Source organism: Corythoichthys intestinalis, chromosome 18, assembly GCF_030265065.1.
Source record: "Corythoichthys intestinalis isolate RoL2023-P3 chromosome 18, ASM3026506v1, whole genome shotgun sequence".
Taxonomy (NCBI): domain Eukaryota; kingdom Metazoa; phylum Chordata; class Actinopteri; order Syngnathiformes; family Syngnathidae; genus Corythoichthys; species Corythoichthys intestinalis.
In genome coordinates, this window is record NC_080412.1 from 35,131,395 (window position 1) to 35,154,001 (window position 22,607).

The window sequence follows — 22,607 nt, forward strand, 5'->3', positions numbered from 1 at the left end:
ATTTTGCTCTTTATTATACAGTGGGGCAAATAAGTATTTAGTCAACCACCAATTGTGCAAGTTCTCCTACTTGAAAAGATAAGAGAGGCCTGTAATTGTCAACATGGGTAAACCTCAACCATGAGAGACAGAATGTGGGGAAAAACCCCAGAAAATCACGTTTGATTTTTAAGGAATTTATTTCCAAATTAGAGTGGAAAATAAGTATTTGGTCACCTACAAACAAGCAAGATTTCTGGCTGTCAAAGAGGTCCAACTTCTTCTAACGAGGCTTCACTCGTTACCTGTATTAATGGCACCTGTTTTAACTCATTATCCTCATAAAAGACACCTGTCCAAATCTCAGTCAGTCACACTCCAAACTCCACTATGGCAAGACCAAAGAGCTGTCGATGGACACCAGAGACAAAATTGTAGACCTGCACCAGGCTGGGAAGACTGAATCTGCAATAGGTGAAAGGCTTGGTGTAAAGAAATCAACTGTGGGAGCAATTATTAGAAAATGAAAGACATACAAGACCACTGATAATCTCCCTCGATCTGGGGCTCCATGCAAGATCTCACCCCGTGGTGTCAAAATGATAACTAAAAGGGTGAGCAAAAATCCCAAATCCATATGGGGGGACCTCGTGAATGACCTACAGAGAGCTGGGACCACAGTAACAAAGGCTCCTATCAGTAACACAATGCGCCGCCAGGGACTCAAATCCTGCACTGCCAGACGTGTCCCCCTGCTGAAGCCAGTACACGTCCAGGCCCGTCTGTGGTTTGCTAGAGAGCATTTGGATGATCCAGAAGAGGACTGGGAGAATGTGTTATGGTCAGATGAAACCAAAATAGAACTTTTTGGTAGAAACACAGGTTCTCGTGTTTGGAGGAAAAAGAATACTGAATTGCACCATACCCACTGTGAAAAATGGGGGTGGAAACATCATGTGTTGGGGCTGTTTTTCTGCAAAGGGACCAGGAAGACTGATCTGTGAAAAGGAAAGAATAAATGGGGCCATGTATCGAAAGATTTTGAGTGAAAATCTCCTTCCATCAGCAAGGGCATTGAAGATGAGACGTGACTGGGTCTTTCAGCATGACACTGATCCCAAACACACAGCCAGGGCAACAAAGGAGTGGCTTTGTAAGAATCATTTCAAGGTCCTGGAGTGGCCTAGCCAGTCTCCAGATCTCAACCCCATAGAAAATCTGTGGAGGGAGTTGAAAGTCTGTGTTGCCCAACGACAGCCCCAAAACATCACTGCTCTAGAGGAGATCTGGATGGAGGAATGGGCCAAAATACCAGCAACAGTTTGTGAAAAGCTTGTGAAGTGTTACAGAAAATGTTTGGCCTCCGTTATTGCCAACAAAGGGTACATAACAAAGTATTGTGATGAACTTTTGGTAATGACCAAATATTTATTTTTCACCATGATTTGCAAATAAATTCTTTAAAAATCAAACAATGTGATTTTCTGTTCCCCCCCCCACATTCTCTCATGGTTGAGGTTTACCCATGTTGACAATTACAGGCCTCTCTAATATTTTCAAGTGGGAGAACTTGCACAATTAGTGGGTGACTAAATACTTATTTGCCCCACTGTATGCGTGTGTGTGTGTGTGTGTGTGTGTGTGTGTGTGTGTGTGTGTGTATATGTGTGTGTATGTATGTGCAATTTAACACACTTTCAGTATACAAAACGTTAATGAAGGCTAAAAAAAAAAAAAAAAAAAAAAAAAACCACAAACTTTTTACCTGATTCATAGAGCAGGAGAACCCATAATGGAAGCTATGAAAGACAATGGTGCATTGCTTGCTTGTTCTCATGGACCTGATGACTCATGGCCCTTAATACTATTGCTTTGTATTAAACATGGCACTTTGATGGTCAAGACTAATAAAACCACTCAGGACTAATGATGCATGTCTCTATGTAAGCTCTTACCATCTTTTTATCATAATGGGAGGATATGAGCTGAACCTCAAAGCTTGTTCACAGATTTGTCCATTGTCTGTAGTTGTGAGCCTGCCAGCTGGCACAATAGTACAGTGGAATCTTTCTGGGATTCTGAACAGTGTCAGATTTCTGTTCGCTTTATTATTATTATTTTTAAATTCTTTATTCTATATCAGTGTTTTTCACTCTTTTTTTATTACCACAGCGCGCATTTGTGATTATTGAAAAATCCCAAGGCACATCAACAGCAAAAAAAATGTAAAAATGAATTTCTGTAGCATATATTAACAATATAATAGTGTTCTGAATAGGATTCTACGGAGCTCCTAAAGGGACATCGACAGAAATAAAATAAATTTAAGCAATCAGTTGCGCACCAGATAGTTAGCAAATTGTTGTAAACATTAGCATTATATAGCATATAAGCAACAATTTGCTAACTTGCATTTCAACAATTGGCTAACTTGGCAAACCAACAGCAAAAATATTTTGATTTCAAAAAAAAAAAAAAAAAAAAAAACACTCTGCCCGGCCTCGAGATACTTGAATTTTACTCGAAGTTCACTCAATGATGCCTATATTACTTTAATATATTTAAAGTGTGCCTCTTGCGTCTGGATAAAAAAATTGTTACATTAAAAACAAAAACCAATTCAATAATGATAAAAAAATATTTATACCGTAATGCAGACCCATGGAGATGTAGTCCAGTCAATATACACCCCCCCCCCCCCCCCCCCACACACACACACACAGGCATGAAAATGGGTCAGGGGTTAAAAAGGTGAGAAGGGTGTGGAGGAAATATGTTCCAGTACACTGCACAACCCAACAAAATATTGAGCTCTTAAAAAAAAATTCTATCATAGAAAAAGTTTGCACATGTGTCCATCATCGTTTAACAAAGTGAGCAGCCTCAGAGGGTTTGAGTAGACTCACTATGAAGCATTTAATAAAGCCAAGCATTTTCTTACTATTTTATTGTTGTTTAAAAATAATTCAGTGGGGCAGTAACATGTTTAAAACATGTAATTCTTACATTTCTAAGTGCTTAAAAAACATTTATAAATGATACTTTGGGGGGGAAAAAGTGAAAAAACATGTCTTATATATGTACCTTCTCCCAATGTAAAATCTGAATAAATGCATTTAACGCGCAAAAATATTATGGGGGTGGCGCTACTTCGCGGTTTTCACTTATTGCGGCGGGTTCTGGTCCCCATTAACCGCGGAAAACGAGGGATCATTGTATTTCTGAAAAGCTTTAAGAAGCAAGAATCATTCCCGCCACTCGTCGGGCCGGTGTTGTGCCGACACCGGCCGTCATCTCAATCAATCAAAAATAACGCGTCTCAGGCGGACGACGGGAGCGATGCGAGGCGCCCTCCATCCGAGAGCAGGCCGCTTAATTTGGCTCAACAGTGCGTTTTTTCATTTATATTACCGCTAAATACACAAGCTTGACGCCAATTTAACGGGAGCTATTTTTTCACGGGAGATTTGCCAGTGTCCAACGCAAGCTGCAACGAATAGCAGTAACTTTATTATATCGCAAAATATGAAAACGATTGAAACCCTTACTCACCAAACTCAATCTGCTGACAAATACAGGCAAGTGTGTGTGGATAAGGCCTGCTTTTTGTTTTAGCAGCTTTGCAATGCAACCAAAGGCTCTCCTAGCACTCCCTGTACACATAAATAGTGCGCGCGATTGGAATAATGGAACGCAGTTTGGGCCGATGATTGGTTCTCGTCAGTGAAGCATCTGGAAGGATTTGCTGACTGTCCAAGTGTCACCGTTTTAAAGGACAGATTTCTGAGTTGCTCAGTTTCCGTACTAAGTTAATCACATGATGATAATAATAATAATAGTAATTAAATTAAATGTCCCGACCACCCCACCCCCCCACCCCCCAAAAAAAAGAATTTCTCCTCAGATCTACGCAATTCACGTAGGTCGCCCCTTTTTGACTTCAAAACGGCGAATTTCGCCGAAAGGTGAGAGATTTTCATGCCTGCACACAGTAGGCTATGTGCCAACATTTATATAAATTACTATCACGACAATTGTCGTTGACAAATTGTTATTCTCATTCAATATTCTAGATTGCATGAAAACAATAAGTGACAATAAACTGACAAACTAACAGCAGTTCAAAACTGCATTAGCCATAAAGCCAAGCGCGGCTTAGCTAACTGATAATTACCTTTTAGCAAGCACCGGTAGCCGAGGCAAAATCAAACATTTCTATAAAAGTTTACAATCATTGCAAGCGCAGAGAAATGACAGACAGATCATGGCAGTACAAAGCTCCGACAGAAGTAAACGGTTGCCAAAAAGTAAGCAACTGTACCTGTAGCCTGTGAGCTCCTTTCATGACTGTTTCTTTGTGAATGAGAATTGACAGTTGATGCCATGATAAAGCCAGTCTGTGACTGCGCACGCATGTGCCAATTTGTATCCAAAGTAGAACAAAGGTATTTTCGACCCAATTACTCTTTTGGGTACATCAGCATTAGATTTTATATGTATTGATTGAGAAGAAAGAAAAAAACTGGGCAGGCTCTCTGGGAACACGTCATAGGCTGCACAGTACCGTAGTATTCTGTGCAAAGTCAGTCAATTTCAACTTGCGCTAATTGGTCCAGTGAAAAATAACGAAAACCGGACATTTTCAAGAATTTATAAAACCCGGCCGGATGCCACGGACAGGACGTGAAAAGTGGACATGTCCAGGAAAAACAGGACTTTCGGTCACCCTAATATAACGATATAATGTCATGTACTGAATAGGAATCTACGGAGGCCCTAAAGGGACATCGACAGAAATGAAATAAATTTAAGCAGTCTGGTGCGCACCAGATAGTTAGCCAATTGTTGTAAATGTTAGCATTATATCACATATAAGCAACAATTAGCTAACTTGCATAGCAAAAGTCCACTAGCTTAAATGCTTTATAATGCTAATGTTTACAACAATTGGCCAACTTGCATAGCAAAAGTCTGCTAGCTTAAATGCTGTCTAATGCTAATGTTTACTTGATAGTTTCTGATGCGCAACAGATTGCTTAAATGTATTTTATTTCTGTCGATGTCCCTTTAGGGGTTCCGTAGGATTTAGAAGTAAAAAAAAATGCGCAAAAACACATTTTATAATCCTATTTTTACTCTGTGTGACATGTTGTATTGCAATGTTGTTTTTGGGAGCCCTTTTAATTTTTTGTCTCTTTTGGACGAAATACTTATTAGCCTTGACTACACATAAAATGTCAATGTTCATGTTGTGAACATGTGATGTAAACGGTGGCCAGACCAGCATACTGTACCAGAAGAGCGTACCCGTATGCCAGTCTGACAACTACGGCTATCGTGTGAGCATACTAAGTCACAACTGTACTTTGTTTTCCGTATCAAAATGAAGCTATTTGGAATCTTTGTACATCATGTTACAGCTGACGTATACCCACTACAGTGACGATCATCAAATGGTTTAAAATCTAACGATACAACGAATAACACTGAAAACGTGAATACATTAATGTTGGAACGCAGAACGTGACAAAAGGCGAAAGCTGATAGAATTTACAATCTGAAAATGGTTTAAACCCAAATAAACGCATAGCTCCTTTTGGGTATTATTATAAGTAAATAAGAAACTCAAAACAAAACGTATCAAATAAAATATAGCATGAAACCACCAGTAAAATCATCATTTCGCCAAGTTCATGCTTTCTGCTTTCACACATACCTGAACTCCGGTTATATCCAGGGATTTAAGCAGGTAGCCCTGATGTGTGAAAGCAATTTCCTGGGTTGAATGACACGTGGATGACAATGGCATTTAACGGGTTGCGTCCTATTGTACAGTAATGTCCGGGACACGACACTTGTTAAAGGAGACGTTTAATACCCGGGTCGCAGCGAGATGGCTGATGACGTAAATATCAAGGCAGCTCAATAAGTAAAACGAAAAGCTATAAACATCACAATTATCAACATGGCAAACATAATGTAATTAAATTGGCACTGGATCGCACAGCTGAGGAAGAGACAGTCAGTCGTCCATTATTGGAAATGTCTGGTTTATTTTGATGCCGATGCTGACCAAAATTACGTAATGTCCTGGTAATCCCGCCAACTGTCCTTCAGCACAGACAGTGGTTGAAAAACACTGTTCTATACTATATTTTTCCAATATGAGATTATTTAATGTTAATATTGTTTTACCACAGATGCGTTGCAGTTTCTCTGGCGTCATTTCACCTCAAATTAGCTGAGAAAGGAGACTATAACGGGAGAAAAAAATGTCTGCAACAAGACCTCCTAATGCAGGTCTGTTTATCCTCCAATAATCATGACAGATGGACTGTCTGGTCCGGAACAGCTTCACCAAGTTGTAGTTTCTGTTTGCTTCTGAGTAAAAGACCTTGCTAGAGGGGAGTTGGTGTCTAATATTAGATGGAGGAGTTCGATTTGAAAGCACTCTCCCAGGGGTGCCATTGGCTCGCCTCAAGGTGTTCCACAACAAATACTGTATACCAAATGTTTGGATACAGCAGTCCTCATAAAATATTGCCCTGCCTATCTTAATTGCCATCATTCATGCATTGTTAGTTTCATGTATTCCACTTGAAGAATCCTGGGAAGTGCTGCTGTTGGCTAATTTGAAAGTAAAGACATGTTTAAAAAATGCAGCACAATTTCTCTTTGTGTGCATCAGCGGTAGACTTGGAGGTGATCTGGTAAGCGTTATTGATGCAGTGCCTGCCCCTCCCTAACTTTGCGCTGCTCCTCCTCCTCCTCTTACCATTGCATAGCGATAGCTACTAGGTCTGGTTGCTAGGAAACCACATCCCAGGCACAAAGAGAGCCCAGCTGGTGTGGACCGGTCTGCCGGATCTCGCATCCTGCGGTGTAGTGGGTGCGAAAGTTGACAATCAATGCCAGTTTTGACTTTTAGAGGGGAAAAAAATGTCGTTTTTGCATTTCATCACGAGATTGGATTGAATGGTGTTTTTTTTTTTGTTTTTTTTTAAATGCAAGGCTGATTTTTCATTCATTCATTAAATGAAAAGTATTGATTTTCCTCCCACACACTTCTAAATGTAGTGCAAGCATCACTGCCACCCTTCCATTCTCACTTTGAGGCAAATCGCTACAATTTTCCTCTCAAACACATCCGCTCCCCCCCTTCAATCCAAAAGGGTGGGGCCGACGCATTCAGCAGTAATTTTCCGTCCTTGGAGCCATTTGCCATCCATTTTATTTTTTTGCTGACAGGGTAAATCATTATTCCCATTACTTTCAAATGTCTGACATTAAGTTAGGTCTTTATCTAATTGCCGGCAGACCTTTTGTATTCATTAATCAGTGTCTGGTTTGTGTCTGGTTTGTTAAATGAATTGTGGGAAGGCTTTCATTTATGCCATATGCTATTTGGAAGATCTCTTGAAGGGCAGCAGTGCTTTTTTTGTCTCTGTGGCACTTTGTTCTTTCCTGTTTTAAAACGTGGGGGTGGAAGAAAATTCTTATTTGCTTTAGAAATTATAGTAAATTATTTGCCACATGGGAGATAGAGGCAGACGTGTTTGCGATTACATACATCTGCTAAGAGGGAAGAATTGTCTGCTTTTGCAGCTTGCTCGCTCCAGGCCACACTGCAGATGCTGTTGTCATGGCAATAAGCGCCCTCGGTATGGATTCAGTTTTTCACAAAGGCTGGGATATGCCGAGTGGGCCCTTTTGTGATTTACCTGCGTTGCTCATTTCATTGTTGCATGAAGATATAACTCCAACCCCTTATTCTGACACAGTCCTTGGCTTGTATGCTCACAAGTCTTCGCAGCATCAATTAGTGAACATAAGTGATGGGGATGAGAGGTACTCGCGTTTTAATGACGGTCTGGTCAGCATCAGTCAGACCAAATGCGAAGCCAGCTTCCGTCAGGATGGGGAGGGGCTGAACAGATCAGACACCAGCTGGCCCCCGTGACTGTGCAGATACATCTCTGCCGGAATCGTTCATCTGGGGCCTCAAATGAGCTCTGACGGGAACGTGCTGACGTTGCGTGATGGCACACTGACTGGGCGGAAGTTTGGAGTCGAAACTTATGAAATTATTATAAATATGTGAGTAACGTGATCTGAAAAAAAAACTTTAAACCAGCGTTGTTTTTGGCAGCCATTTTCAATTTTCATCGAACTCTTTAGGACGAAAATACTTAAGTCATATTTTAGTCATTTCAAAATGTGTTCGCCTTCGTCTAGTTTTAGTCACGAAAACTCAAATTTCGTCTAAGTTTAGTCGACAATTCTCAATGTTTTCGTCTATAAACTTAGTTTTTGTCCACAAATAAGAAAATAAAGGGTTCCAACAATTTCAAATGAACATGACAGATAAGCACAAAGTCTTGTCCCTTATCCATTTTGCAGAAATAATTGCTAATAACTTGACTTTTATTATTCAATTGGTTTCAGAAATGGCTCATAAGAAAGCGGAGACCCTCCCAAATGATGTTGAATGTACAAAAACATATGTTTCACTGAAAAAAGATGAAGACATGAAGGTCAAATTTGGGCAAGACAAAAGTTTTGTCGCCTGCAGAAAGTAGTGTGAAAATTGAACAAAAAATGTACTTCAAATACAAAAATATGTTGCATAAGTGAATTAAGTAATGGTGCTGTGAGATCCAAAATTAATATTTTGTATGACTTCCATAGGCATCAAACATCAAACAAAGCAGTCTTGCATGCCTCCTGGAGTTGATCAACATTCTTGGGTTTCGTCTTCCATGCTTCCTTTCATCCTACCCCAGACATGCTCAATGATGTTCATGTCTGATGACTGGGCTGGCCAGTCCTGGAGGATCTTGATCTTCTTTGCCTTGAGTAACTTTGAGGTAGAGATTGAAGTGTGCGATGGAGCACCATCCTGCTGCAGAATGTGTCCCTTTTTTGGTTAGGAATGTAAGAGGGCTAAGAATGTAAGATTTGTTGATATTTCACATTATATTTATGTTGCCTTCCACCCTGCAGATCTCTTGCACACCCCCGTACTAGATGTAACCCCAGACAATGATTTTGCCACCACCAAACTTCACTGTTTTATGAGTGAATCTCTGATCCCGGCGGTCTCCTGCAATATTTGAGGCGACTGTGGTGTAATTCAATGGAAGATTGATCTGAAAAATCCACCTTTTGCCACTTTTCTAGCGTCCATCCTTTTGACAGGCTGTGGGCCTTGGCAAATGCCACACTGTTTAATTGTTTGCACCCTGAGAGATATGCAGGGTGGAAGGCAACATAAATAGTCTGAAATATCAACAAATCTTAGCTGTCTCTTACATTCCTAACCATAAAAAGGGACAAATTCTGCAGTAGGAAGGTGCGCCATCGCATACTTCAATCTCTACCTCAAAGTTCCTCAAGGCAAAGAAGATCAAGATCCTCCAGAACTGGCCAGCCCAGTCACCAGACATGAACATCAATGAGCATGTCTGGGGTAGGATGAAAGAGAAAGCATGGAAGACGAAACCCAAGAATGTTGATGAACTCCGAGAGGCATGCAAGACTGCTTTCTTTGATGTTCCTGATGACTTCATCGATAAATTGTATGAATCCTTGCCGAACCGAATGGATGCAGTCCTTCAAACCCATGGAAGTCATACAAAAATATTAAATTTGGATCTCACAGCACCACTACTTAATTTGCTTATGTTATGTAACATATTTTGTATTTGAAGTACATTTTTTGTTCAATTTTCACACTACTTTCTGTAGGCGACAAAACTTTTGTCTTGCCAAAATTTGACCTTTGTCTTCATTAAATGATAAATCTTTTTTCAGTGAATGAAATATATTTTTGTACATTCAACATCATTTGGGAGGGTCTTAGCTTTCATATGAGCCATTTCTTATACCAATTGAATAATTAAAAGTCAGGTTATTAGCAATTGTTTCTACAAAATGGATAAGCAACAAGACTTTAGTCAGGGACTGTAGAGTGTACAAGCACATCACCATTTTCATGATGATAATACACACTCAGCAGGAAAACGGCCATTATTTTCAATTAATTAAACTCACCTGGACACCATAAACTGTATTGTTTTCCAAAAGCTGAACTCACTGCGCTTAATGCTAATGCGAACACTATGCTAACGCGTTTAGTTCAGTGTGTGATGATCAATCAGCACAGACCTTAAAAGGCTAAATCAACATGGCATAGCCAAGATAAGAAAACAAAACTTATAAAGCAGGACCTGACACGTTTCACAAAAAGAACCTGGAATGGGCACACGCTTAACCCTGTGTGTGGGACTGGGTGGGCGCACAGCACGTCACATGAGCGACAAGACCAAACACTGCTAAATGCGTTCTAACTACACATACAATAAGAAAATATCACACATTGTGAATTTATGACGTAAACAATGGCAAAATTTTCGTCTTTCAAGTCGTCAGACGACAACTGGCATCCAAATTGTTAAAATCAGTCACCTGGCTTCCCAGACTTATGCCTTTTGTCTGGATGCAATAGAAGGTTGATCCAACATGATAGACAACTTTTCTTCTTTTAGCCAAGACCGGCGTTGTTTATTTGAACACAATGGCGAACGTGCTCTCCATGAGAGCCAAAGTGCAAAAGAGAAAGAGTACAGGCTGCTATTGCCGGTCTTACAGTAACTGTCTTCTTCACATAAGACATGAAAAATGTACGACAGCACACCCTGTGGCGAAACAAAGCGGTACAGTTTCAGTTTCTTAATACTCAACACATCTCATGTTTTAGTCTCCCAAGAAATGTTTTCAGCGCGTCACCGTGACATTATCGTCATGAAAAAATTGTTCGTTGACGCAATATTTTCGCTATCATCATCGTTGACTAAGGGCCCAAGTACACCAGATGCATTATCGTTGCGGTTCCGGTCCGGTTCAGTGTTGACTGCGTGCCACGCAGTGCGTCAAAAACAGGCAAATCATACCGGCTGCGCACGGCTGCGGTCCGCCAACTCCATTCCCTCGTGAGCGGTTGGTGTCTCAACACTGCAAATTCCTGTGCCCAGCGCAAACTGTTGGGTTTTCTATGAAAAGTCAAGTAAAATGTAGGAAAGAAAGAGAAACGTCTTGAATAGACCACCAGGTTGAAACTTATGGGTTTCTCTTTATTCTCTTTTGTACTTTTCCCCCTCGACTCTGTATACAAACCGACATTGTGTGTGCGCCGGGCACGAGAATTTCTGCAGTGGAACCACTTCCAGATACGCTTTTTTTTTTCCGCTCAAAGTTGTCAGCACGTCGTGTGATTGATATCATTGTCAGAAAAACACACCTAATAATAGGACACCTTTGAGCTTCGCTTTTAATGCTGTCCTTATAATAACGATCTGCTACATCGTATATCACTTTGTGACTTTCCACCTCCATGATGAAACATTCTTCGTCAATGTTCGCTGGTGTTTAAACCGTGAATAAGCAACTGGGCTGTAACGTCCAGGCCCAGCTCCGCCCATTTTGTCGGATGCGTGTCCGGCAAAAATAGAAAATAGCCTGTACCAGGCAATCCGGAGCACTGACGCGGCCGGTATACGTTGAACAATAGGATGTAATGGGAACGGATTGGCTCCGGCGCTATTTTTTACCGGAGTCGGACCGGAACCGCAACGATCATGCATCTGGTGTACTTGGGCCCTGAGACAACACCGCTTTAAACAATTTCACTACTTGTCACTTTACGACTTGATGGTCATCAGTCTGAGGGCGAGTCACCAGTCAGTCTGAATAATTCAGTTGTAGTTTTCAGGAAGTCATATGTTCTTGACAGCTGGTCAAGCAGAGATTAGGGGATGGGCTAGGTTGGGTGGCATGGAGAATGGATATAGTTTGGGGGGGGGGGGGGGCATTTAGCCAGTTAAAAATCCCCCTTTTCTCCATTGCACACTATTCTTTCAAATAATGCAGTACATTCTAGGTTAAAAACCTGAGCTTTACTTAGTGTTTGGTGGTGTCGCATGACTCTCACCTCCACATTCTTGTCTGGTGGATGTGCTATATTTGACCTTATTTCCGTGTTGAAAGCAGATACTTTCCATGTTGGCTTTTAGTATCCTTTCAAAGCAACTTTTACATTTCAAGAGGTGGTGAGTTTTTCTATCACCTATAGACAACTGTTACAGTTCTATAGTGTTTTTTTGTTAAATGCAAAGACCTGTACAGAGCAACTGTAAATACAACATGAAATCTATATGATCCCTGGTGGCAATGGGATTACTCTGAGTGCTTTGCTTGGAAGGATTTACAGTTGTTGTCATGTTTGCTATTTTAAGTCCTCCTGCTCTACCTGGAGCTACTTTTGAGATGATTTTATACACCTTGAGGAAAGAAAAATGGAACAAAATATTGGGTTTGAATCAGTTCTGAAAAATGATTACAATATTTCAACTCTTGTTGATATGATCACGTGTTCATGAGTGTACAAAGTCCAGCACAGATCTATCTTTATTTGGCACGCATATTCCTGCTGAGAGTTTAAGGTGGAAGTCTTTAGGATAACCGAATTATCCATTTAATCAGCTCTCTTCTTAAAGCTATTAAAACTGTCGAGCCGCTTCCCCGTAGGCCCACTTCAGCCCATTTCTCCTCCTCTGGGGGGAAACGAGTCCTTACTGATGCGTTCGTCTCTTGTTGCCGTACTGCAGTTCAACTTAATGAAAGTAACGTATAATCCCTTTGCAAATGTTGGTGGAAAAACACTGTGTAAAATTGCCTCGGCTAGCTAATTAGTCTTTAATCCCGAGAGTCAAAGCACCATTTCTGCGCATCAATGTGGCTTATCCAGCCTTTAATCTAGTTGGCAGGGTGCACTATGGACCATTGAGAGGGTGGGTACAGCTGTTGAATGCCATGCCAGAAAGTCACCGGCACGCACTTGTAACTTGTTGGTAAGGACAGCTGCTAGGGTGGGACCTTCCCAAATTATTTGCAGCTCATACTTAAGATGTGGATCAGCAAATGCATCTATTCTTCACCTTCCCCCAATGAGACACTGCAGTGTCATTCATCATGTCACGCCTTCAGGACAGGGTACATGCGGTTTTCCATTTTTATTTATTATTTTTTTGGCATTTAAGTGCTTCTTCTGTGATAGGGACATTATTCTCCTTTTTGATGGTTGTTAAAGACAACTAACAGAGGAATTGGCAATTAGATATATTAGCAAGCATTTTTTTAAACAAGGATGCTTGTTATCTGATGGCTAACACATCTGCTAACTAAGAACACATTGTCAACAGCTGCTGTGGACTCAAAGGTCACGCACAAAAGGAGGTTGAATCAGTTAGCGAGCATTACAGCAAATATGCAAGTCTATACGACTTGTGTAGGTGGGTCTTTTGTAGATGCTAAATGTGTTGAAAAGGCAAGGCAAATTTATGTGTATAGCATAATTTAACACGAGGCAATTCGGAGTGCTTTACATCACATAAAGATCCACGAGCAGAGATAAAATGATTTGTAAAAATCGCATTAAATCAAAAGAAACTTAAAACAAAGACAATTGAAACGGTGAATAAAATTATGCATTAAAATAACACTGTGTTGTTAATAACGGCGTTAGTATATAACGGCGTTACTTTTTTTCAGTAATGAGTAATTTTCTCATCTTGGCAACGCCGTTACTGAGGCAGGAAAGGCGTGCGTTACTAAGTTGGTTGAATAAAAAAAGTCTGAGAGAGACGGACTCACGGAGACGAGAGAGCAGAGCAGGAGTGGGGAACTTGGGAAGACGCCGTTGCAAACCCGATGCTAGGTGGCTCCAATAATACCTGACTGTAGCCATAGCCTACAAACTACGCCCACAAGATACAGTAGATATCACATATTATAGAACTAGATGCAAATTCAGACACTGCTGCATTGGCAACATGTTTTAAGGACTACATGCGTTAGTAAACAGCCGCCATCTTAAAGCGGTAGACCTCTCAGGAAGGCTCTGATGTAGAGATCCTTCCTAGCGAACCTAAGTAACTTTATTTAAATTTTTTAAATCTAAAATGCTCCTAAATCGGCAAAATCTTGACTTAAATCTATAAACGATGAAACAGTTTTCAAACTTTCACATGTTGAAAGTAGACAGAAGGGAACTAATGCAATAACTGGAGCAATTTTAACAACTTTAACGGTTGATTCACAACTTTAAATGACTTCCACACATAGCAAAGGTTACTATCTAGTTATCGCAATACCCTTGTGTCTAGTTAAGTGGAGGGTAAAGAATTGGGCTAGGGCCAATTGTGCCCAAAACCCTTTAAACTTCACGTTGTGTGACTTTTTTTGAGGAAAAAAAACAAACAAACCATAAATTATCACTAGTTACTTTGCCAAGTAACTAATTACTCTTACATTCAGGTAACAGTTACTAACGCAATTACTTTCTGGGAGAAGTAATTTGTAACTGTAATTACTGTTTTTTTAAAGTAAAATTAACAACACTGATAACACTGAATCCTCGATAGCAAAAATAATTGAAATCGGAAATAAAAAATAAAGCAGAAAATAAAAAAGCAAGTGATTTGAAATATATAGACAGTTATGAATATGCCCTGGTAAACAAAGCGTTTTTAGCCATAGGTTATATGTTAATGACCCCGGAACACAATGTCAGCAATAAAATTAACTTACATGAATATTTATAATAATAAGTTGAAAATGAGCATTTGTTTCCCATCATTCTTGAGGTGAATTCTAAATTGGGTTGCTTAGGACAGCTATACTTTTCGCCAAGATCGTCATTCATTGAATATACTACGCCCGCTGGTGTCGTGCCAACTTACCCCCATCAAAAATTGTATCTCCTGGGCGGAGCCACAGCACTGCACTGATTTCCATGTTTTGGTGATGTTGTTATCTCACAGGTTTTAAAACATGGCCCATCCATAAAAATAAATAAATAAATAAATAAAATGCAATGTTTGAATTTTTGACTGGGTTAACTACATTGCCAAGACACCAGTGGTGGCTCTGTTGTACAATTAGCGTCTTTAGTGGGGCAAATTGAAACTCACCATTTTGGCGGTGCTCTCTGGCATTTCATGGTCCACATTTTCAATCCTTGGTTCTTGCTCAGCAGTTGTTGTCCCTTTTGAAAGCTTAGGTTTGAAAAAATTACGTACAGTCTGCCTCTTCAGGGCTCTGGTGGTTTTGGCTAAGCAAAAATTATAAAAATATTTTTTGTTCATTTCATCCATTTTGTTTTGTTTTATTGCTTTACAACTCTTATAGACAATATTTTACCGGAAAACTCTTAATTTTAAATTGATTTACAGTCCCTGACAAAAGTTTTGTCACTCATCCATTTTGTAGAAACAATTGCTAATAACCTGAATTTTAATTATTCAATTGGTTTCAGAAATGGCTTATATGAAAGCAAAGACCCTCCCAAATGATATTGAATGTAAAGAAATATTTGTTTCACTGAAAAATTATCATTTAATGAAGACATAAAGGTCAAACTTTGGCAAGACAAAAGTTTTGTCGCCTACAGAAAGTAGTGTGAAAATTGAACAAAAAATGTACTTTAAATACAAAAATATGTTACGTAACATAAACGAATTAAGTAGTGGTGCTGTGAGATCCAAATTTAATATTTTGTATGACTTCCATGGGCTTGAAGGACTGCATCCATGCGGTTCGGCAAGGATTCGTACAATTTATTGATGAAGTCATCAGGAACATCAAAGAAAGCAGTCTTTCATGCCTCCTAGAGTTCATTTCCATCCTACCCCAGACATGCTCAATGATGTTCATGTCTGGTGACTGGGCTGGCCAGTCCTGGAGGATCTTGATCTTCTTTGCCTTGAGGAACTTTGAGGAAGAGATTGAAGTATGCGGTGGAGCCCCATCCTGCTGCAGAATTTGTCCCTTTTTTTGATTAGGAACGTAAGAGCAGTAGTATATTATAGTCTTTAAAATGGACTCACTGGAAGCCAGTGTAACTATTTCAGAACCAGTGTAATTTGGTCCAGTTTCCTTATATGTGTAAAGACTCTGGCAACAGTTTGTACTAGCTGCAGCTGACTGATTTTTTTTTTTTTTTTTTTACTAAGCAAATTAGAGCATCTTAAGACAAGTACAGCACAAAGGTGACATACTGGTTTGAATCAGGATTCCTATGAACATTTGAAAACAAGTGGTTTTGTTTGAAAATATGTTGAATGTAAGGATGTCCCGATCGCATATTTTTGCACCGGAGTCACCTGATTTTGAGAATGGAACTTTGTTTTTTCTGATCGGGACAAACATGTTACAGTACTGTATTGCTTACAGAACTTCCACTTTTTTCAGGAGTGTTCCGGAGTATAACACATATATTAGGGATGCAATTAAGGATTTTCATAATCGATTAATTGGACGATTAATTAATCGATACTCCGATAAATGTAACTTTCATTTCCTTCACAATTTACCTTGTAGTTGTTTTCGGCATATTGTAAGTAGCAATGAAAACACAATGGATGACCATTTCCTTCAACTGTATTGATTATTAAATTTTTTGGCAACTAATTTTATAATCAATTTAATCCGTTAGTTGTTGCAGGCTCATTAAGAAGCTAGTTTAGACTGTTAGATGTCCGAAAATTGACAAAAATGTGAATTGTCGTTTTCCAAACTAAATCAGATTTTTGTTCAGGTCCTACTTTGACTTAACAAAAATGTAATGAAGAAATCTGATATTTACAACTGAGAAGTTATATATATGTTATTTCAAGAATTCAGACAAGTTTAAGGTGAAGAAGGGCCTAAACGATTAATCTGTTATCAAAATGGTCGGCTAATTGATTAGTTGTAGATTAATTGTTGCACCTCTAGTATGTATTTTTGTTTCTTTTGGCAATGACATTTTTCTGCATTATTTGCTTAATTTTTAGCATGTTTGTATTTTTTTTAAATTAATTAATTAATTTAATTAATTAAAAAAATTTTCACCCGGTTCCAGATTTCCGATCACGTGATCGGACCGTGGACATCCCTAGCTGAATGGCAGTTATTTTACAAGTAAAGGAATGGTTAGATATTCTGATCACTACTTCTTGCAGTCATGAGCCCTTTTTAAACCATAAGGTTTAAAAACATATTTTCAATTATTTTTTTCTCTGAAAATGATTTGGTTAGGGGAATTTTTTTTTTTTTTTTTTTAAACCATTATTAAGTATTGTTTTAATAATATCTCAAGTCTATTATGTGCTCACTTTTCTCTTTTGACCTCATAGGTGACTTGCCTTCAAGACTTCTTTGGGGACGAAGACGTCTTCGTCGCATGTGGACCTGAGAAATTCCGCTATGCACAGGACGACTTCTCTCTGGATGAGAATGGTACTTATTTTGCATACGAGGCAAATGACCATTTCTGGAATGATTTGCGAATACAATTTTTGATGTGGAAGTGTCCAGCGCTATCCTCAGAGCTGTTTCTACTATTTTGTCCCTGTTGTGTGGCAAAATAGGTCTAATATTGCATTATTTTTCTCTGTGATTGTTGAGGGATGGAGTCAGTGAGTCCAGTGAGGAGATGTAAAGGGAGTCTGTTATCTTCAGGCAGCAGCAGGAATAAGAAACTGCAGGAAAAGAAGCATTAATCTGCCCGGTGACAGGTTTAGTCAAGCTGATGTGTCGCTACTGATACTAAAGCGAAATGTTAAAGCCTCTTAGTGAGTCTTTGTCCCCATCAAGCCTTTGTTCTTTCTGCTTCAGTTGTTTTAAAATCACTTCCTCTAAATATTAACCCATTGTAACGTAATCCAATAAATTCAGATTTGTAAAGAGGATATTTCTTAGTTTGAGGTGTGCCTAAAACCTCTTTGTCTACCACCTTTTAATACTTACAAAGTTGTGTACAATAGCACATGGCCATAATGTTAAACTATTTTGTTATTTTGCTTAAGGAGTGATCGGCTCTGGTTAAGCTTCATGGTATTCGACCCCCACAAAGAGGTTACCCGGCAACCGTAAATGAAATCTGTGGCCAGTGGCCTCGAGCAATATCAAACTCGACATTTTCCACTGAAGAAAAATACACAAGAAGCTGTGTTTAATTTTTATGGGCACATCACATGCTGCCAAGGTCATTTTGTGCTGTTGTTTTAAGCATCTGATAGAGGGACTGGATGAAGCTATGAAACATAAAAAATGCTAAATGATATTTTCTGCTTTCATAGCCTTAAGCATTTGAGCTTATATGATACAAAAGATAGCATTGAAATGTTAGATGGTGAACAATTTGCTTTAATCTGCAGAAATATAGTAACATTTGAACATCGATAAGGTGAACATTGGTTTTGTTTGCTGATGTTTGGACCAAAAAAAAGCAATTATTGTTTAACGTTACAGAGTGCCGAGTGATGAAAAATCAGAAAGCTCATCGTGGTTTAATCAAGAGTCCTGGATCGGCCAGACGCTGCAAGTCCCCTGCAGAATCAAGTAAGGTCATTTCTACTAGTTTTCAAATTGTAATACACAGGAATATCTGATTTAAAAAGTATAACAGCTCGGGTACATCTAATCTAAGAATAGTGACCTAATTAAATCTGGTCTTTTACAATGGTTCTGTGGTCAAGCCCCTGAGGTTAATTTTAAGCCAAAAAGTATAAATAGATTAGCTCCGGTGTTATTTTTGGCAACCCTTGTAATTTTCGTTTTAGTCCACGTTTGCTTATGGCAAACACTAGGCAACTTTTCAGTTTTGGTCGATTTTAGCGATGCCGGTGGACAAAAGCGGTAGTGTTTTGCCTTAAGGAAGACTGCGTTTCCTATGAGGACCAGTGCACACCCGCACAGTGTCGTAAAATCATGTGTGAAGGATGAATAGTAATAGGGTAATGAATCCAGTTGTGGCTAAACAATAGCATATGACTATTAGCAACTGTATGGCTAACCACCCCACCCGAACTAGTTTGGTTGGGTGGGGGGGTCTCACCAGCGAGTGAAAGCCGGGCCAATGTTTATTCTTAAGTATCCTTTTGTTCCTGGTAGCCTCCTTTTTTTCCCCTCCTTGGACAAAACTTTTTGTCTTTGTTGCTCTGCCCTCTTTGCACAATTCGTGCGAAAGCGTTCGCATCGACTTCAGTCTTTATAATGAAAGGGGGAGTTTTTTTTGTGTAGCAGGGCTCCTCCTTAAAGTTAGTGACGGTGATACTGACCTCGGTGAAGCAATACAGACCCCCTCAAGATATAAGAGGTGTCATTCAACTAGTTGTCAGTCGACACATCATCACAAATGTTACGAAAAAAATGTAGGTTGAAAAGTTACCTAGTGTTGCGTGAAAATGTTTGTCTGTAAAATAAAATACAAAACAAACCCCTCCAAGAATAAAGGTTTCCAACTATTTTGAATGAATGGACAGATGAGCACATATTGTAGCGTCTTTAAGAACGATGCCAACTTGGTGATAATACAAACTCAGCAGGAAAACGGGCATTATTTTCATTTAATTATACCCACTTGGACGCCATGGACTGTGGGTAGAGATTAAGAGGACACTAGCCGTTAGCATTAGCCTAATTCCAACACGAATGCTATGCTAACACTACCAGTTACATTTAGTGTGTGATGATCACTCAGTACAGACCTTTGAAGGCTATAGCAACATTGTATACTCTCTCTGGCCAAGATAAGAAAACAAATCTTACCATGTGTGCCAGCTGGAGTGACTGGAGACAACACTGGTGAGTCACAACCAGGCACTGCTACGATGCAGGCTAATTACACATAAAATGTAACACATTGTGAACATGTGACTGAAACTATTGCGCATTTTCTACTTGTCTAACGAAAACTGGCATTTGTATTGCTATGTTTTAGTCACCAAAAACACGTTTTTAGCTCGTTAATAACAGATTTCCCAATATTGCCCAACTCCTAAACTGTGATACCAATATGATATATGTGGTTGTGGACTTAACATATTATGGTTAATTGTATTGTGATTAGGCATGTGCCGGTATGAGATTTTGACGGTCCGATAACCGTGGGCAAAAATACTGCGGTATCACGGTATTGCAATTATAGCTCCAAAATGTGTTATTTTGAGATGTATGGGTTAAAAAAATATTTTTTTTCCATTGAACAGGTTTTTTTTTTTTTTTTTTTTTCCAGAACATAGTTGCAAATTGGAACATGAATATATTGTTAAAATATCAATAAAAAAACTATATATTTTAAATACAATTTAAATAAATATAACTTATAGATTATAGCCACAGCCACAGCTCAAGTTGCTCAAGATTAGAGCAAGAACAAAATCATTTCTATAAACAAGTAAAAACACTTCTGAATAAAAAATTTAAAAAATTCTACTGCATGACTTTTTTTTTGAGGGTGGAAAAGCTCAAGTGAAGTTTTGCCATTTTCAGCCACTGTGTCAGCTCTAGTCTACATGTCATGCCCATGTGTTAAAAACATAAAGAATTCATAAGTTAATAAGTTAGTTAAAAATTTATAAGTTTGTTTAAAGTGTAAATATTGTTGTGGAAAGGTTTCATCTAAACAACAACAACAACAACAAAAAAAACATTGGGAGTGAGACCTCTTCTTGATCCAGCGAACGTGGATTTGTGCTTAGGGCAAGAGCATCTTTTGCAATTAGCGATCTTTGATGCTATCCCCTTTTCCCCTTTATTCAAGTGAATCGAGCTTGTTTTCTCACTCTGCGGCTGTAACACTCGACGAAGTTGCTCCCCCAGCTAAGCCTAGGCTAACATTCGTCTTTGTAAGCCTTTAGTTAGTTTGTATATTGAATTTGAAAGGAAAATGTGTCTTTTGTTTTTGGCGAACTTTTCATGGTGCTAATCTGTTGAAGCTACTCACACATGGAAAAATACAATTGTACGTTTTAAATATATTCATTTTGTATATTCCACTTACCACGATTTGAGAGCTTAATAAATTGAAGAAAGGTACGCCTTATGTTTGGAGTATTTGTTTTTGGGTTCACTGGCTGTCTAGCCGATAGCATCACTTTCACACAGCAACAAACGGGAGGGGGTGAGCGCTGCCATGCCAAGCCACTTCTGGCTGCATTTTTGACACATGAAAAATAGCGAATACCGTACTATGGTAAGACGGAAAATTTTAGTGGTTTTGAAACCGCAACGTTTTCACACCACGGTAAGCCGTGAAACCGGTAACCAGCACATGCCTAATTGTGATGCCTACTGGATGCTTTAATATCAGTAATGCTCACATAACAAATCCCAAGCATCTTAGTTTAGAGACATCTAATGGTCAATAAGCATAACTGTGTGCTAAGCTGTGACTAGCCCTTGTACAAAGGCAGAATGCCTCTACATTCACTTTGAAGGCAACATGCATATTGGCCCAAAACCGATGTCGATCGATCAGATATAATTTGAAAATGCTTTTATCTGACGACAACTCACCCTAATGATGTCTTGCTTAATCTCACCATTCTTATTAAGCATGTCATTCAGCTATTACATTACATCAGGGGTGCCCAATCCCAGTCCTCGAGAGCCCCTATCCAGCTTGTTTTCCATGTCTCCCTCCTCTAACACACCTGAATCAACTAATCAGGATCGTTATCAGGCTGCTGCAGAGCTTGCTGATGAGCTGATCATTTGAGTCAGGTGTGTTAAAGGAGGGAGACACGGAAAACAAGCTGGATAGGGGCTCTCGAGGACTGGGATTGGGCACCCCTGCATTACATAATAAAAAAATAAACACCCTTAGGCTGCTTGCAGATTTCGTCATGATGAGGTATTGGACCATTTCATGATATCCAGAGGGTATCCAAACAATACTACATTAATATTCACATTTTCTTTGGGTGTTGCCTGCAAACCACAACTTCAAGCATCTTGTCGCGTGACCAAGCCACGACACGTAAAATCCCCTGCAGACTTGACAAGAGCACGAGTACGACATGATAAGGGCAGGAGTGGGGGTGTAGGCACGAGCTTTCAGTCATTTCTTTAGCTGACTTAATTGGTTTATTGATCCGTATCGATTGGTGATGCCGTGCAGATGGTTGCACAATAGCTGTTAAACTGTTGTTTGATTATTTGTTCAACAAAGATGGATGTTCACTGCAGCAAATGAAATGCATATTTGCTGGATGTGATTTTCCATGCAATACTATGAAACTGTAGTAATCCAAACCTAAATGCGGTCTGTAATGTTTGAGGGATTTTATGTACTAATGCGAAAATAGTGCTGTGGTTTTTGGGTGGCCTTCTCCATCATGATACAGAGTGTTTTCAAAAAAGCCTGCTGACAGCTTAAGAATGAATCTTTGTCAAAATTGTGTTTAAAACACTACTGTGTGTGTGAACACTAACCTGATGGAAAATGACTGTCACTAAATGGTAAAATAGTTTTGCAAACTACTAAAGCTATGGAAGTCGCAGTAACTCAAACTAGCGATAAATATGGTTTGTGGAGTAAGAAGTCTACAAATAGATGCCTGTTGATAAGTGTTGTCAAAGATTACTTGAAAAAGTAATTTAATCACTGGTTACCTCAAAAAAGTATTCTAGTTCCTTTGCTGATTATTATCAAAGAGTTACTTTGAAAGTAATTTATCGGTTACTTTTTACCAATTTTTCTCCCTTTGCCGCCTCAATATAAGAATGACAACAGAAAAATCTCA

General features: G+C 39.2%; 1 protein-coding gene across 1 annotated transcript in view; it reads left to right on the plus strand.

Moving 5' to 3' along the window:
- LOC130906815 (neuronal migration protein doublecortin-like) overlaps positions 1-22,607 on the plus strand; it is a 40,181-nt gene that overhangs the window by 11,526 nt on the left and 6,048 nt on the right. Inside the window, exons 4-5 of the mRNA XM_057821467.1 lie at positions 17,214-17,316; positions 18,331-18,420. Coding sequence (XP_057677450.1) covers positions 17,214-17,316; positions 18,331-18,420 — 193 coding nt within the window. The remainder of the gene's footprint in view (positions 1-17,213; positions 17,317-18,330; positions 18,421-22,607) is intronic.